This window comes from Alternaria arbusti, assembly GCF_024043155.1.
Source record: "Alternaria arbusti strain BMP 1465 chromosome Unknown scaffold_5, whole genome shotgun sequence".
NCBI lineage: Eukaryota > Fungi > Ascomycota > Dothideomycetes > Pleosporales > Pleosporaceae > Alternaria > Alternaria arbusti.
Genome location: NW_026249945.1, coordinates 1,023,802 through 1,047,390, shown reverse-complemented (window position 1 = coordinate 1,047,390; position 23,589 = coordinate 1,023,802). Strand labels below are relative to the sequence as shown.

Genomic DNA, 23,589 nt, shown 5'->3' with positions numbered 1-23,589 from the left:
TTTGGTCCGCTCGCGAAGCCTTTGAGCCAATAGGTGCCCAGTCGGCTGCGTAGAATTCGACGTCGTAAGGTGCCAGTAATTCCTGTAGGGTCCAGCCGCGAGTGAACCATAAGCTCTGTTCGAACGCCACATCACACCCAGCCTGTTCGTCTGAAACGTCACTCAGATATGCGTAACAAATCTGAGCTTCCTGATACCATCGAAACATTGAGTTGATCGCCTCTTGAAGCTCCGCAGAGCTGGATTTGTCGATGCAGCAATTATCTATCCAGACCCAATCGAACCCATCTTTAATCGCGAGTGCGCAGGTGCCCTGCACTTTGGAAAATCCACGTTTGGTCCGGGCTCCACTGCTAATGTTGCGGATGGGTCCTTTCATCACGTCCTCGAAAACGAGCTCTTCTGCTTCCCACCGATGTGAGAGGATGACATACTCGGGCACCTCGCCGATGAATGTCGTGAGTGTTAGAGTTCGCGTGTTGAGTAGCCTCATATTTGCGCGCTTGCCGCACTGGGCTCGGTGTGTGATCAAGCTCGTCCACCGTGATTGTTGGTCTTGTGCGACCAAGTTAAACCTTCTGGGCGTAGACAACCAGAAGGATAGTGGAATAGAAAATGATCTGGAGTCATGATGGTGGCATCGAATGTGCCAAAGTCGCCATCAGGCTGCAGGTAAGCCACAGCCACCCGTGGACCTGGGCCTGCATGCGGGGCAAGATGCGATTGAAGCCCGCGCCTCCACTGGTCGTTACGCAAAACATCGACGCATATTTATCCATGTTTGTAATAATTCTAGAGTGTGTTAATGGAGTGGCGATTAAATCGCGTCCGGATGTGTAGACTTTCGCCGTGGAAACCCGCAGCGAGCGAACGCCCGCGCGTTCGGGGGCAAGCGCGCCGACGTGAACGCGCTAATCTCTCACGTGACTTGCCTCAGCTTCTTCGATTGCACCATAGTCCCACCCAGGTGCTGCCTTGACTGCGTAACTGACTGCGACAAGCCACAGCGTCGCTCCAGAAATACAGTCATGGCTATAGCAACGCAAATCGAGAGCAGACTTCGATTACTGCTGGAGATGCGCAGCCGCGAGGGACGCGCGAGCTAGGCTGCCTCAGGTTTTCCCCGCCTCTCAATACTCACCGGCCGTGTTCCACAGCCTCAATGCGCCTGCGATACAGACACAAAACCTGAGCATGCGTCCACAAGCGGAACTTTGTGAATGCACGGATGACGTGGCGCAATTCTGGCCCCCAATTGATGCAGACAAAGCTCCGCCTCGATGCAGAGCCGCGGCCCCTTCGGAAAATCGAAGGCTCGCTTCCTTCATCCCGTCTTATTCACGACGACGCTTTCTGGCCCCTTAGCATCAACGCGTTGCTCGCCAGCTTCCCAAGGGCTAATTATTTGCCCGGGCTCTGATATTGGGCACACTACGCACATTTGCATCAATGGCCAATAACGGCGTCAACGCAGTCGAGATGGCGACTATCGCCGGGGCTCCAAAAGCTACCAAAACATCCGTTGCTGCAACTTCGAGGACGGTCACCCCAAGCCCAAACATGCTGAGAAACGAAGAGCCACCGATTGGATCGTGGCTCTGTGCTAATGGTAGATGATGTTTTGTCCAAGTGTCATTTGCAGGTGTCGTTAATCTCGAGCAGGCATATATCGCGACTATATCGAGGCCTTGAGCGGATCCAATCCTGGCCTGAAGAAGGCCGATCCGAACAACAAGGATGAGCCACTGAAGTATGGCAACGCGCTCGTCGCGCTCTTAGACGCTCCTGCTACTGGGGCATCTGGTTTCACAACAACTGAATTTAGAGGCGAGAAAGAGCTTGTTAAGCACTTTGAATCCGCGGGGCACAACCACAACCGTCGGCGCATCTATATCATGGAGGGACTGGCACCTGATTTTGTCGCAGCCGTCGGCGGTCACTTCTTCATGGATCCTTCATTCTTCCAGCGGCAAGAGAGGACATGTGTCTGGAGTAATGACTTTACACCAGTGAGCGATGCGTTGCCCCAACCTAGCTTGCTTGACCCACGGCAAGCTTTCCAGCTCCAGTATTGCGAGTTGCGACAGTTCAACAAGGCGCTCGAGAACCGCTATTTCTTCTGCGAGCGAACGCGACGGCATGTGGGCATGACAGCATCCCGTCAGAAAGAGAACAGTACGATCGGAATACTACGTCGCAAAGTCGGGTGGTGGTCTCGACAAACCGAGAATGGCGGCTGGGATGGTACGTCAATTTCACACTCTCGAATCTGGGACCATTCTCTGAAAGCATATTGCCGCCTTGGAAGCCCGATGCCAGTCCCGGAGACCAAAGTAGTAAGGGAAGGTCTGATAGACATTAGCTGATTTACGCAGTGGTCATATTGTGTGATCCCCAGCTGCTTCATCTAAGCCCTCCGCCCAAAGAAGTCGATCCCGACGATAACACACTTCGTCCAATCGCCAATGTACGCGACGAACTTCAAAACACGCCGTTTCAGGAAGGCTATGTTGACTTCATTCCGCCCGTCCCTCATCATCAAATACATAGCAAGACGCAACATCCGCATACGTCAATGCTGCGCGACCTCCTTCACTACTACCAGCAACACTCTGATCTGTTCTCCGAAGACGAGTGGGCTACGCCCAATACATCAGCAATCTTCCTCAAGAAGATAGTCGCTGCGCACTACCTCCAGCTTGTCGATTACATCAAAGCAATGCTGCCTTCTTTGGAGCTTCGTCTTACTACCGCATGGGTTGAAGAGCAGGGTCAATGGAAGAGCTTACAGACTATTTCACGTCGGTGCGGCAACTATCGCGACGATCTTGAAGATGCATTACTCAGTCTCGACTATTCGCTAGATGGGCAGATCAACAAGTCCGTCAGGTTGCATGCGCACACGTGGAAAGACTGCGAGAAAGACTTCCAATATGTCTACTTCCGTCTCAAGATCCTTAAGGAACGGGCCGATAACCTGATCCAAGCCATGACTGGACTGGCATCGATCGCGGGTAATCGTCAGAACTTGGAGGAGGCCAAGCGCGTGAAACGACTCAACCTTCTCGCCCTGCTGTTCATTCCCTTGGCATACACGAGCAGCTTGTTTAGTATGCAAGACAACTATGCACCGGTAAGATCAACACGAACATATTGTTAGTGAACAATTACTAACTCCTCATGCGCGGTCTCAGAACCGAAGTGAGTTCTGGGTCTATTGGGTCAGCGCTATCGGGGTTGTCGCATTCACCGCCGTCATCACGTGGATCCTGGACAATGCCCTGAACGACGAAGCGCAGTGGACCTGGAGACCAATCACCTTCCTCAAATTCTGGGGTGTCGAGGAGCAACAGCCTCAACCCGGAAAAGTGAAGAGAAAAATGACTAATCTCTACCGGCTATGATAGACATCTTTGCTATGATCATATGCACAGGGCTATCTGCACTGCCTGCGGCTTCAACACTTTCACATCAGCAGATTGTTTGCAACCTCTCGCTGTAACGGAGCTATTTCCATGGCAAGGTTTCCATTGTCAAAACACTTGGTGGGTGCTAGACGCATGTTCGCGCACTTTCTCTTCCGTTCTCAAAGGAGATTAATACCTTCGTTCTGCATTCCTAGCACTTCATCCTTCATTCTTGTCTCGATTGTAGGCTTTGTCGATATCACACCAACGACGTCATCATGAATGAAGTCTCGAGACCACCTGTTCGCCTCTGCTGCATGTGCCACCGCAAAGCTACATGCATGTGCACGACATGCAAATGCAGCTATTATTGCTCGACAGAATGTCTGCAGGACGACAAATCCGTTCATATGCTGCTCTGCAAGGCTTATCGAAGTTACAAGAATCACATCCCTCCTGAACCTGGACTGTTCAAGGCCATCTTCTTCAACGCCAGAAAGACCGCGCCCGAATGGGTTTGGGTGAGGATGACGTCTCAGCCCGGCGATGAGGGCTTTGCTCTCCAATACCATCTGATGCCAGATGAACAGAGTAAGGGACTCGTCAGCTGTGGAAACTCATCCTATAACTGCGTCTTGAAACGCTCGCACGATACTATCCACATGCTTGGCTGCCTTGAAGCGTGCCCAGCTTCACCGGATCAACTATGCCTGACTGGCGTTTCAAACAAGAGCATGGGAAACATTGCGCCCGAGCTACTACAATGCTGCAAAGGCAACATACTCTTCATCGGCCATCGCGCACATCTCGACATGACCAGTCTCCGGCATATCGTTGACATGATGCACATGGAGTACGACAAATCACTCCGCCAACTTGGAGACAAAGGGAAAGGCTACATCCCTGGTGTCCGCATCAACTGCATCGGCGATCGACTAAGCAGTGATCGCCCATCACTCGAGGCTTGTAAAGTCACCGACGGCTTTTACGAAAAGGACGAGAATCTCCTCATATGGATCGTATCCAAACTCGGTATCGATCTTTTCGCTCGCACTATACCCCCAGCGCTACCCTGGAGAAACCGTAGCGGTGGCTACAAAGGCTTGCACCATGCCTGGAACTTCGGCTTCGCACAGCTCAACCCTTCTGAGTGGTCAGCCGGCCTGGGTAGCGTTTACGTCGCAAGAAAAGATAAGAAGCCATTGCTTGTCGCTCACATTGCGGCTCTCATGGCATATCTATACTCCATCGGCAGTGAACAAGTTCAAGAGATCCTGGACAGCAAGGAGTCATGGAACTTAGCTTTCAAGTTCGACGAGGCTTTCGAGATGCACAACGACCTATTACTTCAGAAATCTTCCAAAGAGGGTTTCGAGCGGTTTTGGACGAATTGGATGGAAGAAGAAGGGCGACAGAAGTATGGGGATGTTTCCTCACCATATGCGGCCTAGTGCTCTAATGCGTTCATCGCGTCACGAAGGTTCCAGATCGCGTCTAGAAGCAAAACTAGTGTCTTCGAGAAGTAAGATGTTTGTCGCTGCAGGACGCGAAAGAATCCGGCGTCCAGGTCCGTCGGCCTGGTGCGAATGGTGTTCCGGTAGATGTGGCTGCACTAGAACTCCGCCCATAGTGTTCTGCCGCTCTACTTAATTAGCCAATATGCATAGGGCTCACTAGCGCGTATCTGTCATGATACATATAAAATATACTGATGTGCATCGTGAGCAATGGCAGTGTCTTAGGAATCTCAGTCTAAAATGCAGCTCCTCCACCTCCTCCCCTTCCTGGGCATCGCCCTTGCAACCCCATTGCACCCACCTCCACCCCCTCCTGCACATGCACCTCATCCTCCTACTCCGCCTTCTCACCCACACCTTCACGCCCCCAAGTCAAACATCAAATGCCCCCTAATCTTCGACGGCCGCATCACCAAAAACCTAACCCTCCAATCCTTCGACACACCCGCCGGCTCCACTCCCTACAACCCCGACTACGTAAAAGGCGAAAACCGCACCTGGTCCTCCATTCTCCTCTTCCCCAAGACCACACCTCCATCCCGCTTCGACAACCCCCTCCAGCACAAACCAGTCGAAGTAACAATCGACGACGGCTCCCTCTTCCGCGCAGGCGAGAACCTCCAAACAGGATTCCGCCGCGCAGGTCTCCTTCTCAAAGACGATCTTAACGATGCTGGGGCTGATGCATCGGATAACGGCGTCGTGACGTTCCATTGGAGTGTCCGGCAGGATGAACACAGACCGTTGAATCTGAGCCATGAGTATATGAATGTGTGGCATGAGAAGGGTGATTATAGCGGTAACCAATTCATGTTCGTCGGAGGTGTTGTGTTGGTCGGCGATGGCGGGACGGGTGTGGATACGAAGAAAGAGCGGGAGATGTGGAAGGTGCAAAACGCGAAGAATGAGTTTGTGTATGAGACGAGGATTTTGAGGGGGGAGTGGCAGAATTTTGGGGTGCAGTTGGATTATGTTAGGGAGTAAGTGGCCTTCTTTCTTTTCGTGCAATGAGGCTTGGGTGGGGATAAGGACGCTGACGAGATGATTAGTACGATCAAGGTTTATTACTCTGCGGGTAATAAGCCGTTGAAGGCGGTGACGAAGGCTACGCCTAATAGCAATGCTGGTGGTGGGCAGTTGCAGATTGGTATTGCGAAGAAGCCTACGGAGACTGAGACGGTGGTGTATGATGGGTACCAAGAGCACATTCCACTCCGTGGTGAAGGGCAGATCTACGGTGGCATCTTTGTGGAGGATAGCTCGAATGGGTGTGTCAGTCTTTGAGTCCAGTCAGAGAACGGTATATGGGTGCGCACGTGCGGACAAGATAGATTGCAGATTCGTAGACTGTAAAGTCAAATTTGTTTCATCAAGTATGCGTCATGACTAACATAGCCCGTACCTTCACGATCTATCCCTGTGTTCCATGTTCCTAGATTATGTAAGGTGAAGTAACATAACCATACTTCTCTATACCACCGTTTCGCATAAGTCGAGGTTGAAGTCTTTAAAGCCCTGCTCCGAAGCACGAGACAGAAATTGCTGTGAACTCGCCTGGTAATTTTGGTTCATTAGCGATCGCAAATACTCGATTGGGACAAGTGCATCGTCGGGCAGATGGGAATGTGGTCCTGCGGGTAGGTTGCGCAATTGCGCTATGCTGTAGCCCTCGCGTGCACAATACTCAGATAGTGCGTCCACGTGTGCGCAATGCAATGGCTTCTTATCCTTCTGAGCGATCACGATTGAGCCTGTAAGCGGCCACCACTGCGCTGGGTTGAGCCTCTGTGCGAATTCATTCTGTGCATAGCGTTTCGCCCAATCGCCAAGATGATGGCGGTTCCGCCACGGTAAAGCCTCTGGAATCACTCTTGCCTCGAGTGGAATGCCGATCTTGTCGCCTACGGGAAGATTGATAGTCCGGTCCAAGTCGAAGAAACTGCTGTTCAAGTTGACTTGCTCGAACTGGGGACGATCGCTGATAAGCAAATCACCTCCACAGCTCACACGAACACCCTTGATAGGACCTGTCGCATTCTTCTCTTTCATGTACTGGGCTTTGTAGTAATCTGCGCGCAGATCATCGACGATGTGTCGGAAGGACATCATGTCAAGGTGATATCCGGGACCATACATCACGAAAGGCCCATGCATAGCGTCTGGCAACTCCTGATCAATTGTTGCGAAGCTCTGATTTGGACCTCCTGCATATTTCAATTCATCGTTTTCGGTCGGGCCAAGATGAACTACCCATGCGATGGGTTCGTGTGGTCGCTTGAGGACTCGGTTGTTGTCAGAAAAGTGGATTGCCCCTCCTGCTGAGTTCAGAGGCATGGCTGGTAGACCTGGTTCGGCCAGGAAATCCATGAAGGTACCATTGGGACCGGTGGACGGTTCGACGCTCAACCAGGTAAACACAGGCCTTTCTTCGTTCACGGGGAAACATATCGCGCGGAAATGATGTGGAGAAGGGGCCGAACTTGGGTCGAAATCGTTGTACGAGGCGCATAGGAGGCTATGCGTTGGCCAATCGTCCTGTCGACAGATGTTCGAGCAGTACCGGCTGCAGTGGCATGTGGGACAGACTATTGTTCCGGGTCTAGGACACATCGAACATAGCGTCGAGCTTGTTGAAGCTTGAGTGTTGGATGAGTTCGCCATCAAGATGAGTCGAAGTCGCTGTAAGTGGAGATAGAGAGAAGAGAGAAAAGATGAATGCGCGTAGACTATTTGTAGACTCCGGAGGTATCAAGCGACAAACAACAGAACGCACGAGACGTGTCGCGAGACAGGAGGCGCGCACCTGGGTGTTGCTACTGTGCATCTGACTGTAGCATGGGAAGGCGTAAAAGATCTTGAGAGGAAACGGGATTTGGGCATGATCTTCGATGAGAGTAGGAATAAAGGTATCGTGATTTGGTATATACAGAAGAAGAAGTTGAAAAAGGGACCGTTACCAGAGTCAAGCAATTCAATGCACCATGCTCTTTCCAATCTCGCTTTCCCAGTTGTTCGCCCTCTCGAAACCATTCGAGTGGCTCTGGTAGTCCATCATAGCCTGCATGACCTCGTCTCTTGACGTAACGACAAAGGGTCCGTATTGTACGATGGGCTGATCGAGCGGCAGACCAGCGACAAGGATGAACCTCGATGGCTTGTCGGCACCTTCCTCCACGGATGCTTCGATGCTGTCGCCGTTGCTCTCGAAAACGACGTTGTGGTATTGTTCGATGGGTCGCGATACGCCGTCGGAAGAGAAAATGGTCGTGCCGTTGAGGAGGTATGCGAAAGCGTTCCAGCCCTTTGGCAGGGGCTGCTTGACTTTGCCGCCAGGCTGAACTGTGAAGTCGAGCAGCCAGACGGGTGTGTATGCCAGCTCCTTCAGACTCTCGGTGCCGTACGCTTGTCCACTGATAACTTTGACGTGTACCTTGCCGTTGTCCGCGGTCGTCTCGGGGATCTCCTTCGCTCGTAGGTCGCGGTAGCGGGGTTCGCATGACTTCAGCTCCTTGGGCAGATCGACCCAGAGTTGCATTCCGACGTTGGGCGCGCCGTCCTCGTTTTGGCGCGGCATCTCGGCGTGGACGATGCCGCGACCGGCGGTCATGAATTGCAGGTCGCCCTGCTCGATGGTGCCCTTGTTCCCGGCGAAGTCTTCGTGGTCGACGGCGCCGGAGAGAAGGTATGTGATGGTTTCTTGGCCTGAATCAAGAGTCAGCATGGTAATCGCGGGCATGTCATTTGCGCTCACGTACCTCTGTGTGGGTGGTCAGGGAAGCCTGCGCCGGGTGGAATGGCAAAGTGGTCGAGCATGAGGAAGGGAGAGAAGTTGCGGAGTTTGGGGGTGCCAACACTCCTCCTCACTTTCGCTCCTGCGCCTTCAGATTGCTCGACAGCAAGGAAGGACTTTGCGATCTTGCGGGGCGCATCGGTGGTGAACTTCTCGTCGGGGATGACGGGCAGTCCGCGGAACATGGTCGACATATCTTCGGTGGCGTTGTAGAAGGGCTTCGTAGTCTTCGCTAGGGATGTGACGTGTCTCAGTGACTGTGTGAGCCTCGAGAGCATGTACTCGTTGTTGTATACGGCAAGTGCAATTGCGATGATGGCGATGAAGAGGGAGGAAAGCGTCTTCATGGGTCGGGCGGGGGCGCTTTATGCAAAACGCGACTAGGGCGACGAGAATGTTCGAGGGAGGCTTCGGGGCGGTCTGGTGTGGGTGCCATCGTGAGCTTGTTTGGTTGGTAAAGGTTTAACAATCCGGCGCGTCTTAACCTGAGGCTTGGCGGAGAATGCGCTGCTTATGTCGAGCATGACCAAGCAACACTAATGCGATGGTGGGGTCATCGACGGATGGTGGAGCTTCCGTTGGCCAATCAGACAAGAGACGATGACGGAATGACTTCCGTCATCTGTCGCGTCTCAACACCCAGCATTCCTTTGAGTCCACTCATCGCGTCGCATTGCTGTCCCGTTCTACCATGTTCTTGCTCCCCATACTCAAGGTCGTTGAACTACGCGCAGACACGTCGATGATGTTCTCCCACACCCAATACCCGGCACCGTCGCGTATCACGGTATTCCGGTGACATCTGGCCACGACGGCGGGTTCAAGAATCTTCTGTCTTGTATCAGCTTTCCTATTCTCTGGAGTTCGCGAATTGCATTCTCCTTTGACACGATGTCCTCACTCATCCTTCGCTCTTATGTCAAGCGTCTGAGCTCTTCGGCCCGCTTCCTATGGAGCTTCTGGTACGTGCAAACGCTCGTACCCTGCAAACACCTGCAAGTATTTCCTTAGAGTGTCGCAATGTCGCACAAAACTCCACTTCGTAGGTTGCAAAGGGCATTTTACCACCCGTCTAGTCGCTCGCGCACATTCCGATATTGTCCCCAGACGCGCAAACTCCCACAGCTTCCATGCCCAATCCCAGGTTCAAAGTGACGGACATAAGAAGATACCTCGTCGTCAAGGCTCCGCACGAAGAGTATAACGAGGATCTTGAAGAGGAAGAGGACTCCAGTGTATCTCAGACATCTACTGTGGCCTATGGTCAAGAGCCCTTCGAATTCTTCCGTACCCGAGTCGCGGAGCTTTGCGCCACTATATTTCCCAGAGCAACCTGTCGAATCGAGCATCTGCGCGGTGGAGGTTATAATCGAATTACAGCTATCGCTGTCACGCCTTTACCTCCTCGCGCTTTTACTGTCCCTTGGATACATTCATTCCTGACCAGTGACGAAGACTACGTCAAAGCTTACACGCCAAAGCACCACATACTCAGGAGCGCACGAAGGGAGCCTTCAAGCGATGACTTGGACATGAGGTATGATGTAGCTACTCTGACGTTCGCGCGCACAAATTTCGGCATTGTCGTACCTCCCGTCATACATCTAGGTGAGCACCCGCGTAATCCTCTGTCACGAATATATACCATTCAGAGCCGTCTTCCCGGCCAAAATCTCAACAAGATATGGCCTGAACTTTCGATCAACCAAAGGATGAACACTGTGCACATTGTTGTCCATGTTATGGAGAAATTGCATACTATTCAGCAACCCAAGGCAGGTATCATCGCCAGTCTAACAAGACTACCATATTCTCCCAATAAGGTGACACCAGAAATTCAAGCCTTCGAAACCAGTCATGGCCCGGTATCAGCTTTCTCAGGACCCGCGGATCGCCCCGCTGAGGCTATGACTACACGCCAATTCTTGGTACACCAGAGGTATCGATGGGAGAAACTAGAGGAAGATCTTGACGACGGCGACATTGCTCCATGGTACTGCTTCGATATCATCATACAGACGCTATACGATAAGGGCTTTATCCCAGATGAAGAAAAGTTTTACTTCTGTCATCTCGACCTCTACCCGCGGAATATGCTCGTAGAGATTGAACACGACTCATCGCTCTCGCTTACCGGATTACTGGACTGGGATGCTCAGTTCGCGCACTTCTGCCCCGAATTCGTCGCTTACCGTGCTCCTTTCTGGCTATGGGTATCGCGCGGTCACGAGTACAATGAGATGATAGCTGCAGATGAGCCAAGAGGTGTCGGGTACCGGCGATTGAAGACCTTGTGGGAGGAAGCGGCGGGTGACGAGTGGAAGCGGTATGCGTACAAACCGGAGTATATGATCGCGAGGAGAATGTTCGCTCTGCTTCGAGACGGCATTCGTCATGATGGAGATAAAGAGGTAGCCAGGTCTACTGTAGATGAATGGCAGAAGCTGCATTACGATCAGAGGCTTGCCACAGCATACGCGAGTGACGAGAGCGATGGCGCCGAGACAACTATGAACGTTGAGGACCGAGATGAAGGCATATACACGTTGGCTCAACAAGAACTTGAGCTCGACCATGTGCTGGACGAAGATGACATGGCTTTCGATCCGCATGACTAAGGACTGCAATACAGTAGGGTGGTGGTCGAAGAAGACGTGCGATCTGGCAGTCTGCACTCAATAGTATATCTTGATCTTGGCAGAATACCTCTTGTTATGCACGGTGCATCCCGTAGATGATGTGTCGCATGGCCAATCACAAGCTCACAGCAAGAGTGGGGTGAAGGGCTTCGCAATCCCACTTGCCCCATCTTCGACGACATAACGCTGTTATCGATAACGCGACACTTGTGAGGGGTAACCGACATACTGGGATATGACAATGACGGAAAGCGGAAGTAATGATCAATCGTAGTATAATTGAAGGCGACGCGTCTCGACAGCTCGCTGCTGATTTCTCGAAATCACACCAAACGTGACAAGGTACTTAGGCATAATCACATTCGAATCACTTGGTCACTTCAATCACACTATTTACCTTGATACCGCATTGAACTTGGCCGAGAGAGTCCATCATGCCAAACGCCGGTGAAGCACCTCCCATCCTAGACTTCTCAAGTACGTGGACCCGCCAGACAGCCTTAGCAGTCGAAACCTTGCTTACAAAGCCTAGAATTCTACCAGAACGATCCAGCATCCAAGAAACAGCTCGTAGACGAAGTGCGAAACTGCTGCCTGCATAATGGGTTCTTCCAGATCACGGGTCACAACGTACCAATCGAGCTGCAAAACAGGATGATGGACTGGAACAAGAAGTTCTTCGATCTGCCACTGGAAGAGAAGAACAAAGTGAACAAAGGTACGTTTAATGTCACCAGCAAGCAATGATTCATAGTCACATCAGCTCATCTATATCTCCACCCAGACACAACCAACACCTGGAACCGAGGCTACGAGCTCCTCAAATCGCAAATCCTCGAAGAAGGCACCTCCCCCGAACTAAAAGAAGGTTTCTACATCGGCGACGAGATCCCAAAAACACACCCCTACTTCATCAACAAGAAGCTCAACTCCGGACCCAACATGTGGCCGTCCGCCGCCTCCCTCCCAAATGTCCAAGACTTCAAAGCCACACCTTTGGAATACTACGCCCGCGTCGTCTCACTCGCAAAAGACATCTTGAAAGTCCTCGCCTTGACACTCGATTTGGAAGAAACCTACTTCGACGCCTTCGCCACGGGCGCAGTAGCAACAATGCGCCTCCTCCACTACCCGCCCCAACCACCCTCCAGCCCCACACACCTCACCCGCGGCATAGGCGCCCACACAGATTTCGGCTGCATAACCATCCTCCTCCAGGACACCGTCTCCGGTCTCCAAGTCTACGACCACGCGACGAAAGAATGGCTCGACGTAACCCCCACGCCCGGTGCTTTCGTCATCAACCTAGGTAATCTGATGATGCGGTGGAGTAACGACCGGTATGTGAGTAATTTGCATCGTGTTATCAATGTTAGTGGGCAGGAGACGTATAGTATTCCTGTGTTTTTTAGCGGGAATCCGGAGTATGTGGTTGGGTGTTTGCCGAATTGTAGGGAGGAGGGGGAGGGGGAGAGGTGGGAGGCGATTACGGTTGAAGAGGCGATTTTGGAGGGGTATAGGGAGAGTTATGGGAGGGCGGAGAAGTGGAAGAGGGGCCAGGGGGACACGAGGAAAGGGGAGGGCGCGAAGATGGATGTTGGGGCGCAGGAGGTGGTTGTTGCGTAGACTTGGTGAAGAAGACGTGGGTCGTTACTGCGAGTAAATACGAAACAGTATATCACACTTGTGACTTCTGTCATTTGTGAGAGTTTCTTCTTGTCTAGGTTGTCGAATGTTGCGGAAATTGTGAGTGGCTCGTTTCGCTATGCGTCATCGCAGTACTACGGGATGAAGTGGGTGGCGAGTGAAAGAGGATGCGTGGTTACCTAGGTACTTTGGCGATATCCACAAACACCGCATTAGACGCCAAACTGATGCTTGTTAATCGAACACTCATCACCATGATACACACAAATTCACATGTGTTGATCCGAGGTTCGCGCTGCATTCCATGTTAAGAAGTGACCGGCAGAATTCCGCCGGTAAAATCTGGCCGCACTTTTGGCCCCCAAACGCTTACACGCGAGAGCGCCAACATGTCTGTTAGCTTCGCATTGGTTCACAACATCGCAAGGCGGAAGCCTGGACAACATTCTGGATAGATCGGCCTCCAATTACCCTGTTATCACTCTCTTAGCGGTACTGTGGGCCCTTCGACTTGCATGCTAGCGGCCTATAAATAAACCGCGGATAGAAGCGAGATGCTCTTGTACACTTTCTCCCTAGCAGCGCTCTATACTTAGACATCTGCTTCCAAGATGCCTAAAGACTGGTGTCTGGCTCCGGCACGTCATCTGCCAGGTAGCCCTAGACCTACCCGTTCATGCTGGAGTGTTGTGTGGGCAAATTCTGACTGGCTTGGTCGTATAGCCTTACACCATTATCAGAGAGGTACATGTGTGATACTGCAGCGAAAGAGATGCTAGAAATGTGATAGAGCCTTAGATTGCATACTATCATCATCGATATTGTCTTTTGGGTATACTTGGCCGCGGGTTAAGCACGCGAAGGATGATACCGAGGTGCTGGTGACCGGTTGTTGTTGCCTCAACACCACAGGGAGAGTAGGATAGCTCTGAAGTGGTATCGCGTCGGGCGGATGCTGATATCATGCTAGTCGCGCAAGAAGCCGTCTCTGGGGTATGTGATGATGATATCAGGAAGTCGTCCACCACATCCGCTGAAGAACATTAAACGTTTTCCCATCGTCGCCATGGTCGCCCAGCACATTGACCCAGATATGCTCACAAAGATGTGCCAATTCACTAGCACATACTATCGCCAACCATATCCCGCTCTCGAAGAAGTACAACTCACAGGCGCCGGCAAATACGTTCTCGTTACCGAAGCTTCGGAGGAAATCGGTAGAGCGATTGCTTCATCGTGGGCAAGCGCAGGGGCCGCGGGTATCGCCATCAGTAGTCGCAATGAAGAAGATCTCGAGCCCGTCATCGTCAGGCTGAAGCGACTCAATTCCACAGCACAGGTCCTGGCGATGGCTTGCGACACCACAAAATCGGCCGAAGTCGCCGGACTCTTTGATGCGATAAGAGAGAAGTTTGGCCAACTCGATGTAGTCATCGCAAACGTCGGTACAGCACATCTCAGTAGGACAGATGAGACCGACGACAACGACGAGTGGTGGGCCGATATGACAACGAACTTCCGCAGCACACATCTTCCCGCCCACCAATACATCCGCATGTTTGGTCCGGCACCAACCGGAACATTCATCTCTATGACATCCGGTGCGGGTACGGTCGTGACACCCGGTCTCTCTTCCTATGGCATTGCCAAACAAACCGACCGCCGGCTCATCGAGTTCCTCAATGTCGAATATCCAGATATGAAGGCATTCTCATTAGATCCTGGGGTTGTGAAGACGGAGAGAACGAGCGATATGTTCAAGCCCTTTGCGTTTGATAGTCCAGAGCTAGTCGGCATGTTCTCGGTTTGGCTAGGCGGAGGACGAGCCGATAGGCTCAAGGGCAGTTATATGCATACCACATGGGATATAGAAGAGTTGGAAAGAGAAGCAGACGATATAGTCGGGCGGGGTACACTGAAAGACAAGTTTCCGGGGGGCTTGCTGGTACAAGAGGGTGTAACCTGGGGAAACCAGATCCCTGGACCGGAAAGACATGTGTAACTCCTCATTGCGAGGAGATTGAGCATGTGTATAAACGATTTGAGAGCTACCTCGCATAAGAAACGCGAGACCAATGTTGACGCTATTTTGGTGTTGCTGGAGCCGTGATGTCCTGATAGGTGCAACAGCCTCGAAGCTACACTTCAACAATCGTGTGTACTGGGCCGGCCAGACGCTTCTCAACCTCTTCCCATGATGCCATCCGCCGCTTGTCTTGACTCCATAGGGTACCACCTACTCCGTGATTCCATATCCAGGCATCGCATAATATGATGTCGTCCTCATCGCCGTAAAAGCTGACAGGTACATCAGCTTCCCAGATTCGTACTGCATCTTGATCTGTCCAGTTCCGAGTCTTGTTTGGTGTCCTGTGATTTGAGTTCACATCAACCAGAATGACGTCCAGGCTTCTCCCGTCGTATGATCTGAATATTGTGTCGATGTCTTTCGCTGCTAGATTGACGGGTCGCATCATGACGAGCATTCGCAGGGATGGTATCTTGAGACAGAATGCTATTTCTAGATCCGACATCTCTTGGGTAGTGATGGCAAGCCGTTTGAGATTGGGCGGTGGGTGTCGAAAGTAGTTGACCACATCGTAGCTGACAATGAGCTCTTCAAGGTGCAACATGTGTGAAAAGACCCTGTTCTCGGTGATATGCGGCCTGATTTGCTCAACCTCACTTGGTGGTGCATAAATCGGAGAGAGGTCTAAAGCCAGTCTCTTCAGCGAGTTCCCTATCAAGCTGCAAAAATCGATTATTTGGGGCAGTCGCACCAAAGGCGTGTAGTTCCCTTCGATCAGCCTGCGCACCTCGGTTGGCGAGATGAATATTGATGTTATATGGCGGAGTGCCTGGGCTTCCGCGAACAGTTCTTCGTTTCGCCCGGCTTCTCCATAGTTGAGAGCTTGTGGGTGATGCCCCAGGTTTAGTCCGAGTGTTCTGCGAAATCGCGCATAGGTCGTGCAACTGTCCAGATACAGACAATGCGAGTAAAGATACTGTGTGGCTATAAGATAAGTGTTGCGCGACACCAGAGTGAGAGCGCGCAACGTCTTGGTGATGATGTTTGACGGTGCATACGCTACAGGATGCTGGCTGTTGTGGGTACCCACAAGTTGATCGAGAACGTTGAGGAACAGCTCTAATGGCAAGCTGGCGAACCCTCGCGATATATTCTTCGGGAAGTCAACCTGTTCCATTAGTTCGCTAGCGATATTGAGTAGATATGTGCAAGCTGGAGATGGCGAGAATAGATTTTGGTGATATTGTTGAGCCTCCTTACGTCATCACTTTCCCCGCTCGCGGCCCGCACGCTAATCTTCATAAGGTCCAGCCTGGGAGCTAATCCTGGATTGTACGAGCGACGTGTGAGCTACGGCGGCGGCCGTGGCGTCCGTAGACTCCGTGATCAATCTCTGGAGTAACACCGTTACCCAGCGCACCTCGGCCGACTCGAAACGAAGCGCGTTCTAGGGCCTCAGTCGGGGCAACAACACATCCGAGCCATTCGTAGGTGGAGGCGGAGAATCTGATACACCGCTCCGCCCACTCAAATGCAATACCCCCTCATCAATCGGCTTCGACTGACCAATTGCGTGTGTTTGTGGTCGTATACCTTTCAGACCTCCTGACTGGTCGCGTTCCATGGCGTGTACTCAAATGCGTTCAAACCCACTACTCGGTCGATCTCATCCATGCTTTTGACCGGCAGCTTTGAGCGAATGCAACAGGTCTCTCATGGTGCGGATGCGAGCGTCTGTCAGGAATGCTACTTCCAAGGTGGCACACGAAGTACCCTCCAGGACGTGCGTCACCATTGAATCGAACAATCACCGCCAAAAATGAAGGGCCGTTCGCGACCTTGGCCCCCACATTCCGCAAGTGCTGGCGATATGTAAAAGGCCCACGCAGCTAGAGATTTGAGTGAACATGTTGCAAGTTGAATCACAAGATCAGTCCTCTACTCGACCAAGATCTATACGGGCGGGAACTGCGAGCTCATTCGAACTTCATCAACATGCCACTTCAGCGGGGCGTCTTAGCCGCTATCTTGGTGGTACTGGCCTACATCATCAAGGTACAAGACTCATACCAAGTTCCTTTACTTCAAGCTAACAATGCAAAGATTGTATGGAAAGGGCTTACAGGTCCACTGTCAAAGCTGCCAGGGCCATGGTACACCAAGTATACCAATCTCGTCCTTCGTTACCAGACGGTTTCAGGCAAACGAATTTTCTACGTGGACAATCTTCACCAGCGCTATGGCGGCGTCGTACGAATATCGCCAAACGAGACAGCCGTATCAGATATAGCCGGTGTCAGTCAGATACACAAGATCGGTGCTGGATACCTGAAGTCGGACTTCTACTCGTCTCTCCTTCCAACTGATACACCCGGTATATTCCCGATGCGCGATCCACGTGCCCACGCCGCAAGAAGAAGACTGTTTGCCCGACCCTTCAGCAACACCAGCTTGAGCAGCAACTGGGACGTAGAGATTAGGACGAAAGCGAACCTAGCTGTCCAGAGGATTCGACACGACGCAATGGGTTCATCGCAAGGAGCCGATGTCCTCAAATGGTGGACGCTCATGGCGAATGATGTAATTGCTCACCTCAGCTTTGGAGAGAGCTCCGAAATGCTTGAGATGGGTAAGGTATGCAACTCAGCCTTATTCAGTCTCGCTATGTATGCATTTTTTAATAACAGAGGTAGCAAACACCATACATCGATGCTATTCAGGCTGCGCTCATTTGCGGTATCATTCGGTCTGAAATTGGAACTACCATCTGGAAACTTCTCAGTTGCCTCCCCATCAAACGGATAAAATTTCTCTACTCGATCGATGATGTCCTAAACGAACACGGCGAGCGGGCGATACAGAAGATGCGCAGTGAGGGTGGCAATACCAAGAATCTCTTCAGTCAAATGATGGCTGCTGGGGAAGACAGTAAGACTGCCGCGCTCTCGAATAAACACATAAGGGAGGAAGCGGCCGGCTTCATTGTGGCCGGATCGGACACTACCGCGGTGACGCTCACGTATCTCGTCTGGGCGGTTCTCAAGCAGCCTGATCTGCAGTCTCGACTCGAGAACGAGATTGCAGGACTCAGCGAGGAGCTTACGAAGGACGAGCTCGAGGCTGCGCCTCTATTGAACAGCGTCATCGCAGAGACGTTAAGGCTTTATGGCGCTGCTCCCGGCGCCTTACCTCGGGTTGTACCAAAACAGGGCACTGTCATAGGCGGCCACCACATCCCTGGCGATACTGTGGTCAGCACTCAGGCTTACACAAACCATCGCGATCCTTCCGCCTTTCCCAATCCCCACGAGTTCGACGGTCTTCGCTTTTTGGACAAGAGCATGATGTCAGCACATCAGAAGGCGTCATACATGCCCTTTGGAGCTGGCTCGAGGGTGTGTATCGGCATACATCTGGCTTACATGGAGCTCCGCTTAGGAGCCGCTCTCTTCTTCCGACATTGTCGCGGCGCCAGAATTTCCGACTCCATGAACGACGAGATGATGGAGATGGACAACAACTTCTTGATTGCTCCTAAGGGTCATCACTGCTACATCACCCTGAGATGAGGAATCGCAACTCCAGTAACCGGTACGTGTTTCTGGTAGTTACGAAGTTCTTCGAGAGTATCCATTAGCCTTCGCATCGAGTGTTGCACGCGTGTAGGTAGGAAGTAGGAAAGTTATACAGTTGTTTGCTTCGCGAGGGTAATTATGTGCATGATGAAGTGAACGTTTCTCAATTCCACTCTGCTTCAAGATCACCAATCTTATCCTCCAGATACAAGGCATTCCATTCTTCTGCCAGCTGAAGCGCCAGATACCGACGATCGCCCAGCAACCCACTGTTGACGACCCTAAACAGCTTTCTCGCGATGGCACTCTCGCGCGAAAGACCAAATATGATGAACTCTTCTGACGCCGCGCTCCTAAAAGCCTGCTTCAACGTCTTGAACCCTCCCTCAGGCGGCTCGGATGTTGCCAAGTCTTCGTCTCTCTCGTCCACCGAGTGACCTACCCACGCCCAGAACGGGGGTCGAAGGGCCACAAACTTGGGTGCGAAGCAAGCCATATCCCAGTCTACGATACCTGTGATCTCTACAGTCTCTGGGCCTGTGATCTTAGCGAGTATATTGCGGGGAAACAAGTCGCCATGCGTAAGATGAAAGCGCTGCCCTAGCCATCCGCGCCGATCCAGAGCTTTCGCAACGGCAATCGTGATTCGCCACATGTTTTTGTTTCGACTCGCACGTCCAATCTCCTCTTCGTACTTCTGCCAGCGCTGGCAATGGTCAATCAGATATCCAAAAGGTGTTTGAGGTGACGCTGGGCTCTGGCTGGGCGAAGCGAAGTGTGGTCGTATCTTCGCTTCTTGGTTTGTCGGAACGGGAAATTGATCCAATGCTATAGCTGAGCTTCCTGAGGTCAAGTTACTCAGGGAGATGAACCCAGCCGCGGGCGTAGTGACGGCTGCAATCTTCTCCACTGTTTGCGTGATCTGCTGGATGGCCGACGCTTTCTGTTGTGGATTTAGCTCAAGCCACAATGCATGTAAGTTCTCACCGGGTAGTAAGGTCTGCAGGGTATATGGCCGTCCCAAGGCATTTTTCGGACCAAGATCGTACTTCTCAATCTTGGGTATGGGTAACCTTAGGCAAGAGCTGATAACGCGTTGTGTAACGATGTCGCCAGCAACGTCGTTCACAGGGGGACCATCCATGTCTCCCTTCTTGTCCCTTGGAATTCTCAAAGCAAACTTACGGGTTCGTGGAGGCATACCAAGAAATCTTGATACTCTAGCGCTAAAGTAGACCCCGGAGTCTCGTCGTTGCGCCTTGTCTTGTAATGTGACAGCTATGACGATGTTGAAAGAGCCCATTCCAAGTACGCGAAGTGAAGACTCTTCGATCTCACTCTCAGGGAACAGATCGGCGATGAGTTGCAGAATTCGGAACTTCAGTCTCAAGACTGTTTCTCTCCCTTCCAGAAAGCCTACGCCACCCTCAGTGAAGATGTTTTCGTCATCGAACAAGCGCCGTAGGGGGTTCTCACTCTCATATCCAGAAGTTGTTAGTTCATCGTTGCTCGCGACTCGATCTGGGAGGTATCCTCTAGCCGCTCCAATGCAGGCGATGTCAATTTTGCTCAGTCCTTGAAGTGGCATATCGAGATGCGCCATTGGGTGTGGCCTTGCCGCCTATATATCTTGACCTGGTCTCAAGGCAAGGTATTCGTCTATTCCTGTTCCCGCTTAGTAGAAGTCCAAAAAGGAAGATTTGAGTTAAAGGTCTTCTTTCCTTTGAGTAATTCGCGGCATCGTGAATGAATTCACAGTGGTCGCTTCACTAAAGTGCTGACTGTAGGTACACAATGTCCGCCAATAAGGTAACAAGAGCAGTTTAGTTCTATCCTGTGTAGGAGAATGGGCTTTGTGTAAGACACACTGTCACGGTTGCAAATCTTCCAAGGCTACATGTTCAAAGCTTGCTTATGTTACTGTGATAGCTCATACCTACCTATGTGCAAGCAACTCATGAATCAGGTAACATTGACCTCCGTGATATGGAAGAAAGTGTTCGAAGGAAAAGGGCCTTCATCTTATCGCAGTCGGATAAATCTCTCGAAGCCTTTTCGAACGGTTCAAAGCAGTTGGAACAAGAACTCAGTATTTATGTTTTGATGGAATATCGATCACACGTGTCGTACTAGAGATAACAGCATGTGCATGTATTGTAATGGAAGATGTCAATCAAGTAATTAGGTATCGCCATGCCATGCGTATATCGAACCATCGTCCTACTACTCTACAACAACGGATATCTCTCTCGCAACGACTGACTCGTCTTTCTCCGCATCTGATGTAGATTTCGAGTCAGAGTCGGAGTCAGAATCAGTATCAGACCCAGACTCAGAGTCAGAGTAAGATTTACGGTAACGAACATCATCCTCAGGGTGTAGGTCATCCCACGCCATGATGATGCTCTCTGCCAAATCATGCTCCCACTCATCGGACATGCCCTTATGGATTATCTCAAACATTTGCCTAGCCATCATGGCCTCTCGGGAGAATGCAAAGCGCTTGTATTTCTCCGATGCGTTATCGAGGAACACCTGCTTCATCATCTTGTCCTCCTCAGTGATTGGCTCCACAGACGCTACCCATTCCCCGTCTTCCTCGTCGCTAGTCATCTCCACAGGCGTCCAAAGCCAGAACGGAGCTCTATAAGCCACGAATTCGGGCGCGATGATGGCAGAATCCCAGTCGATAACGCCTGTGATCACTGCCTGGGTGTCACTACGTACTTCCGCTAGAACGTTGTAAGGTTTGAGATCGCCGTGAACGAGTACGCAGGGCCCATCGAGGAAGCCACGAGCTGCCAGAGCTTTTGACATCCTAGCGAAGCTCACCCAGACCTCGTCAAAGTTGACTCCTTCAGATGCGTCATAAGCACGATGCTGCTCGCAACGCTCAAGGAGGAAGTCGAGAGGCTTGCAGGTCGATGTCGGTCGGGACGATGGCTGATCACCGTAAGCCGTCATGGAGAACGTATCGACACCGATCGGGGTTGTCGAAGGGCAGGACAAGTTTCGCGACGCTATATCGCCGGCTGGACCTTCCACAGAAGCGATGGTAGGTGCGAGAGCGGTGAGTTGCTTAGCCATGCATCGTTTCTGTTGTATATTGAGTTTACCCCAAAAACGCCCCGCAAGGTTGCTGCCAGGAAGTCGCTTTTGAATCATGTATGGTCGTCCAAATATGTTTTCCGTAGTGGTATCGTAGCTAGCGACATCGGGGGTGGGCAAAGGTAGTCGTGACATAGTCGTCTTCAATACCGCCACCTGGCGCTTCATGTCTTCGGCCATGGCTTCGGCACCATTGTCACCATCGTCCATCATTCGCGGAACACGTACAATGTACGACTCGCACTGTGTGGTCGCCTTCTTCTTGCGCGCGCCTAGGCAGCGGAACGTGAACCAGATCCAGCTAAACATCTTTGGCTTTGTTGAGAGCGTGACGCCAATGACTCGGTTGAAGGAGCCACCCTTCATTTCGTGAATTGAAATGTCTTGTTGGTTTCGCTGGAAGATTTTGGCGGCTAGATCGGCAACTTTGTGCTGTAATGTCTCAAATGGCTCCTGTCCGTAGAGAACGGTGTTCGTTTCTGAGACCGCATCATCTTGCGGCTCGTCGTCCTGCTGGTCATTGCGAGCAACTGGTTCATAATGTAGAGTGTCGTATGTTGCGCCGCCCGTCGTAACAGTAACAGTATCACCTGTAGCATGATGTTGTGTGTCCGCAACTCGTTCAGTCGAAGCCACGGGCGGAGAAGAGTCAGGCGACATGGTGTCGTCGTCGAAAGGTGTGGGTAGGAGTTGTAGTGTAGGCGGAAGGGCCTTTTGAAGTTTCTGGGGCGCATTGTTGCATGGTAGCTCTTTGTTTGCTTAGTGCCAAGCCTTGTCGGTGCACAGGGTCACTTCCCTTCGAGACCGTCACTGCGTGCGCGGTGTGAATGCTCGAACTCATCGACTGTCTTAACGTGAAAGTCTCACATCGTCACAATGCATCCCGTGAAGTCCGTGTATATAAACCGTGCTATCTACAACGCCTCCACAAACCTAAAGGAAACACTCTACTCACCGCAACACCATCCGCAAAGAACAACAACACACGCTTACATTATCAACCATTAGAAACATGGGTAAATGTACTACAACAGTCAAGCATCACTGCCCCGGAGCGAATGGCTGGGTCGGCGACGTGAGCCCTGGAAACTGCGTCCCGAGTACCGGCAGACTGATATACTGCACAAAGCACCAGATGCCGTGCCGTCAAGGATGTGCAGGCAAGAAACATCTCAAGAACCAGCCAGGATGTTTATCGTGCAAGTCGAAATGGCAGGCAGAGGATAAGGAGGAGAGAAAAGCGAAGGAAAAGTTGAAAGAGAAAGAGAAAGACAAAGAACTCGAAGATTTCTTGAATCCAGGTAAAGAGAGAAAGAAGAAGAAGTAAGTCCACGCATGGCTTGCATGAACTCGAAAGGCGGTCTTGAGAAAGGGGGAGGTTCAAAAGACGTACAGTTTTATAAAGCGTGACTAAGAAGATGTGGGTCGATGTGTTAGCTGAATATGTTGTGATACTCTCGCTGTAATGCGATCGATACATTGTATGAATAAGTTTAACCAACATCTACAGCCACCAAAGCTAAATTCGACTTTGGCTGAGATGTCGTTGTGATGACCGATAATCGCGACTACTACCTGTATGAGATGCATTAGTTGCCTGTTTACGCATCGCGCAGTGTTCCTGATAACGTAGAGATATTTCTTGAGAAGTTCCGATGATACCCGAGCGTGTTGTTATGATTGCGCAGTTGCTTCGCGATGATGGTGGGATGGAGGATCGTTCGCGCGTTGCGTCCGCCAAACACCTCCACGTCCTCTCCTTGTCAGCGCGACCGCGTGTAGGCTGCAGCCCATATCCCACTGCGCGCGCTCGCAGATACCCCAACAAAATGCGTAGACCAGAGGCTTTTGGTCGCTAGCGCAAAGTTGGGTTGAGT

The 23,589-nt window shown here is 51.6% G+C and overlaps 12 protein-coding genes across 12 annotated transcripts; 7 read left to right on the top strand and 5 right to left on the bottom strand.

The window, feature by feature from the left end:
- Positions 1-1,449: 1,449 nt before the first annotated feature.
- Positions 1,450-3,404, top strand: J4E86_004876 (uncharacterized protein; the record flags this gene model as incomplete). Its single annotated transcript, XM_051445413.1, has 4 exons — positions 1,450-1,609; positions 1,663-2,244; positions 2,376-3,133; positions 3,195-3,404. 4 exons carry the CDS (start codon positions 1,450-1,452, stop codon positions 3,402-3,404), a joined length of 1,710 nt encoding a protein of 569 aa, XP_051303510.1.
- Positions 3,405-3,817: 413 nt separating this feature from the next.
- On the top strand, positions 3,818-4,858 carry J4E86_004875 (uncharacterized protein; the record flags this gene model as incomplete). Its single annotated transcript, XM_051445412.1, has 1 exon — positions 3,818-4,858. The coding sequence occupies one exon, from the start codon at positions 3,818-3,820 to the stop codon at positions 4,856-4,858; it is 1,041 nt and encodes a 346-aa protein (XP_051303509.1).
- A 306-nt stretch (positions 4,859-5,164) lies between these two features.
- J4E86_004874 (uncharacterized protein) lies at positions 5,165-6,208 on the top strand (the record flags this gene model as incomplete). Its single annotated transcript, XM_051445411.1, has 2 exons — positions 5,165-5,904; positions 5,974-6,208. The coding sequence occupies 2 exons, from the start codon at positions 5,165-5,167 to the stop codon at positions 6,206-6,208; spliced, it is 975 nt and encodes a 324-aa protein (XP_051303508.1).
- A 186-nt stretch (positions 6,209-6,394) lies between these two features.
- Positions 6,395-7,030, bottom strand: J4E86_004873 (uncharacterized protein; the record flags this gene model as incomplete). Its single annotated transcript, XM_051445410.1, has 1 exon — positions 6,395-7,030. The coding sequence occupies one exon, from the start codon at positions 7,028-7,030 to the stop codon at positions 6,395-6,397; it is 636 nt and encodes a 211-aa protein (XP_051303507.1).
- Positions 7,031-7,895: 865 nt separating this feature from the next.
- Positions 7,896-9,061, bottom strand: J4E86_004872 (uncharacterized protein; the record flags this gene model as incomplete). Its single annotated transcript, XM_051445409.1, has 2 exons — positions 7,896-8,626; positions 8,680-9,061. The coding sequence occupies 2 exons, from the start codon at positions 9,059-9,061 to the stop codon at positions 7,896-7,898; spliced, it is 1,113 nt and encodes a 370-aa protein (XP_051303506.1).
- Positions 9,062-9,844: 783 nt separating this feature from the next.
- On the top strand, positions 9,845-11,332 carry J4E86_004871 (uncharacterized protein; the record flags this gene model as incomplete). Its single annotated transcript, XM_051445408.1, has 1 exon — positions 9,845-11,332. One exon carries the CDS (start codon positions 9,845-9,847, stop codon positions 11,330-11,332), a length of 1,488 nt encoding a protein of 495 aa, XP_051303505.1.
- A 455-nt stretch (positions 11,333-11,787) lies between these two features.
- Positions 11,788-12,979, top strand: J4E86_004870 (uncharacterized protein; the record flags this gene model as incomplete). The annotated part of the gene is made up of 3 exons (XM_051445407.1): positions 11,788-11,830; positions 11,886-12,071; positions 12,138-12,979. The coding sequence occupies 3 exons, from the start codon at positions 11,788-11,790 to the stop codon at positions 12,977-12,979; spliced, it is 1,071 nt and encodes a 356-aa protein (XP_051303504.1).
- Positions 12,980-14,066: 1,087 nt separating this feature from the next.
- On the top strand, positions 14,067-15,002 carry J4E86_004869 (uncharacterized protein; the record flags this gene model as incomplete). The annotated part of the gene is made up of 1 exon (XM_051445406.1): positions 14,067-15,002. The coding sequence occupies one exon, from the start codon at positions 14,067-14,069 to the stop codon at positions 15,000-15,002; it is 936 nt and encodes a 311-aa protein (XP_051303503.1).
- A 136-nt stretch (positions 15,003-15,138) lies between these two features.
- On the bottom strand, positions 15,139-15,902 carry J4E86_004868 (uncharacterized protein; the record flags this gene model as incomplete). The annotated part of the gene is made up of 2 exons (XM_051445405.1): positions 15,139-15,740; positions 15,875-15,902. 2 exons carry the CDS (start codon positions 15,900-15,902, stop codon positions 15,139-15,141), a joined length of 630 nt encoding a protein of 209 aa, XP_051303502.1.
- Positions 15,903-17,024: 1,122 nt separating this feature from the next.
- J4E86_004867 (uncharacterized protein) lies at positions 17,025-18,598 on the top strand (the record flags this gene model as incomplete). The annotated part of the gene is made up of 2 exons (XM_051445404.1): positions 17,025-17,663; positions 17,723-18,598. 2 exons carry the CDS (start codon positions 17,025-17,027, stop codon positions 18,596-18,598), a joined length of 1,515 nt encoding a protein of 504 aa, XP_051303501.1.
- A 169-nt stretch (positions 18,599-18,767) lies between these two features.
- J4E86_004866 (uncharacterized protein) lies at positions 18,768-20,207 on the bottom strand (the record flags this gene model as incomplete). Its single annotated transcript, XM_051445403.1, has 1 exon — positions 18,768-20,207. The coding sequence occupies one exon, from the start codon at positions 20,205-20,207 to the stop codon at positions 18,768-18,770; it is 1,440 nt and encodes a 479-aa protein (XP_051303500.1).
- A 620-nt stretch (positions 20,208-20,827) lies between these two features.
- On the bottom strand, positions 20,828-22,372 carry J4E86_004865 (uncharacterized protein; the record flags this gene model as incomplete). Its single annotated transcript, XM_051445402.1, has 1 exon — positions 20,828-22,372. One exon carries the CDS (start codon positions 22,370-22,372, stop codon positions 20,828-20,830), a length of 1,545 nt encoding a protein of 514 aa, XP_051303499.1.
- Positions 22,373-23,589: the final 1,217 nt, after the last annotated feature.